This window comes from Alligator sinensis, unplaced genomic scaffold (assembly GCF_000455745.1).
Source record: "Alligator sinensis unplaced genomic scaffold, ASM45574v1 scaffold469_2, whole genome shotgun sequence".
Taxonomy (NCBI): Eukaryota; Metazoa; Chordata; order Crocodylia; family Alligatoridae; genus Alligator; species Alligator sinensis.
Window position 1 is genome coordinate 106,437 of NW_005842988.1, and position 1,758 is coordinate 108,194.

Here is a 1,758-nt window from a genome sequence, read left to right on the forward strand (position 1 = left end):
CGCCTTCCTGCGCCTGCTGGATGAGCTGCACCGTGACGGCCGCCGCTTCGCCGTCGTCTTCCGCACCTTCGGCACTGACCTGCCCCGTGTGCTCCGCGCCCTGCGCTGCGCGCTGCAGGGGCAGCACCCCGGCTTCCCGGCCCTGCGGGGCCTGCCAGTGAGTGCCCATGGGCTGGGCTAGGGGAAGGCAGCATCAGTCTGGGGGCGCTGGGCGGCCGCAGCGCCTTTGGGCACGGTCACTCCGGTCCCCGCGGTGGTCTTGCAGCTCCCTGTGGACACCAGCGTGGGGCAGATCCGCTGCAGCGAGCAGGAGGTGGTGCTGTGCCAGGGCCACACCCGGCTCTCGACTCAGGACAACGTGCGGGCACTGTACAGCTTCTTCAGCGCCACAGAAGGGCTCAGTGGCTTCCAGGACCACTTCGACTGGTGAGGAACCAGTGGGGCTGGGGTGTAGCTCGGACGTTGCCCCACCTCCCCCACCTGCGCCAGGCAGCCTCGCTCCTGCCCTCTGCCCCTGGAGCCGGCCCTTCCTGCCCCTGCTTCTCTCCGCTCTGCTCTTTCCCGTGAGCTGGTTGCCCTGATTGCAGCCCTGGTGCAGGCACCGGGCTCCTGTCCTCCCAGCCCACCCCCTGCCACTGCAGGAGGCGCTTCGCAGACGCAAGTGTCCTGGGCTTTAAGGGCTGAGCAGAGCCTGAGAGTGCTGCACGTGATGGGCCCGGCCTGGCCAGCCACGTTGCCCACCGGCTGCTCCCTGTGCAGCGGCCCCGTGCCAGCACTGCTCCCACTGCCCTGCGTTGCAGGTGGGCCAGAAACCACTTCTCCTGCCAGGGTGGGAAGCCCCTGTGGATTGACCCCCACGACCCTGACGTCCACCACATCTGCATCGATGACAACATCCGGCTGGATGATTCGGACACCATTGTCTGCCCCCAGGTACTGGGCCTGCTGCCCCCCCAGCATGTGGGCCTGGCTGCGGGTGGGAGCAGCACTGCATCTCGCGGAGGATGAGATCACTTGTTGGCACAACAGGTGTGCATCCCTGCACCGGCTTCTGTGTGACTCATCTGTGCAGCTGCTCCAGCCCGCCAGCTCTTGCGCTAATGCCCTCTCAAGAGCAGAGAGTGCAATGCAGCCCGGGGTGTATGGAGGGAGCTGCCCCCTCTCCTGCCAGGTGGCCCAGCTCCCTGGCTTGCACCCCCCGAGTAGGTGCTGGGAGAGTGGCAGGCCGAGGGAGGTCAACCGTCTCTGAATAGCTGGCGTCCAGTTGGCGCCGCACAGCGCTGTTGGCGCGACGCCCCTGGGAGGGGGTGACTGTGGCGCTTGCACATCAATAATGTAGCAGCTCTCCAGGCGAGGCTGCAGCATGAGGTGCTGCCCGCTGCCGGCTTCTCTCTCATGTTTGCTGCAGCCACCAGGGAAGGGGTCTCGGAGCATGCCCAGCGGCAGTAGCCCCAAGGGTCCTCGCCCCCCATCCTCTGGGTTTTGGCCTGAGTCTCTTGTGCTGAGCCAGGAACCCATTGTTTGCCTGCCTGCCAGCCCAGGTCCCCTGCTTGGGCTGCCATGACCAATGCTAGGAGGACAGCTTTGGGCCTTCAGCAGTTTCCATGTATGTTGCTCAGACTCGTTAGCAGCTGGGTCATGGAGGGGTCCTTATCGCTGCAGAAGCAGCTGCCCCCCACCAGCAATGCTCTAGCTACAAAGGCCCAGGAACCACCGTGCGGGGAAGAGGAACCTGAGTGAGAAGCCCAGACCCCAGCG

At 65.8% G+C, this 1,758-nt stretch overlaps 1 protein-coding gene across 1 annotated transcript in view; it reads left to right on the top strand.

Annotated features, from left to right (window-relative positions):
* KLHDC8B (kelch domain containing 8B) overlaps positions 1-1,758 on the top strand; it is a 10,974-nt gene that overhangs the window by 1,966 nt on the left and 7,250 nt on the right. The window contains exons 2-4 of the mRNA XM_006036629.2: positions 26-157; positions 266-426; positions 801-933. Of these exons, the coding sequence (XP_006036691.2) occupies positions 26-157; positions 266-426; positions 801-933 (426 nt within the window). The remainder of the gene's footprint in view (positions 1-25; positions 158-265; positions 427-800; positions 934-1,758) is intronic.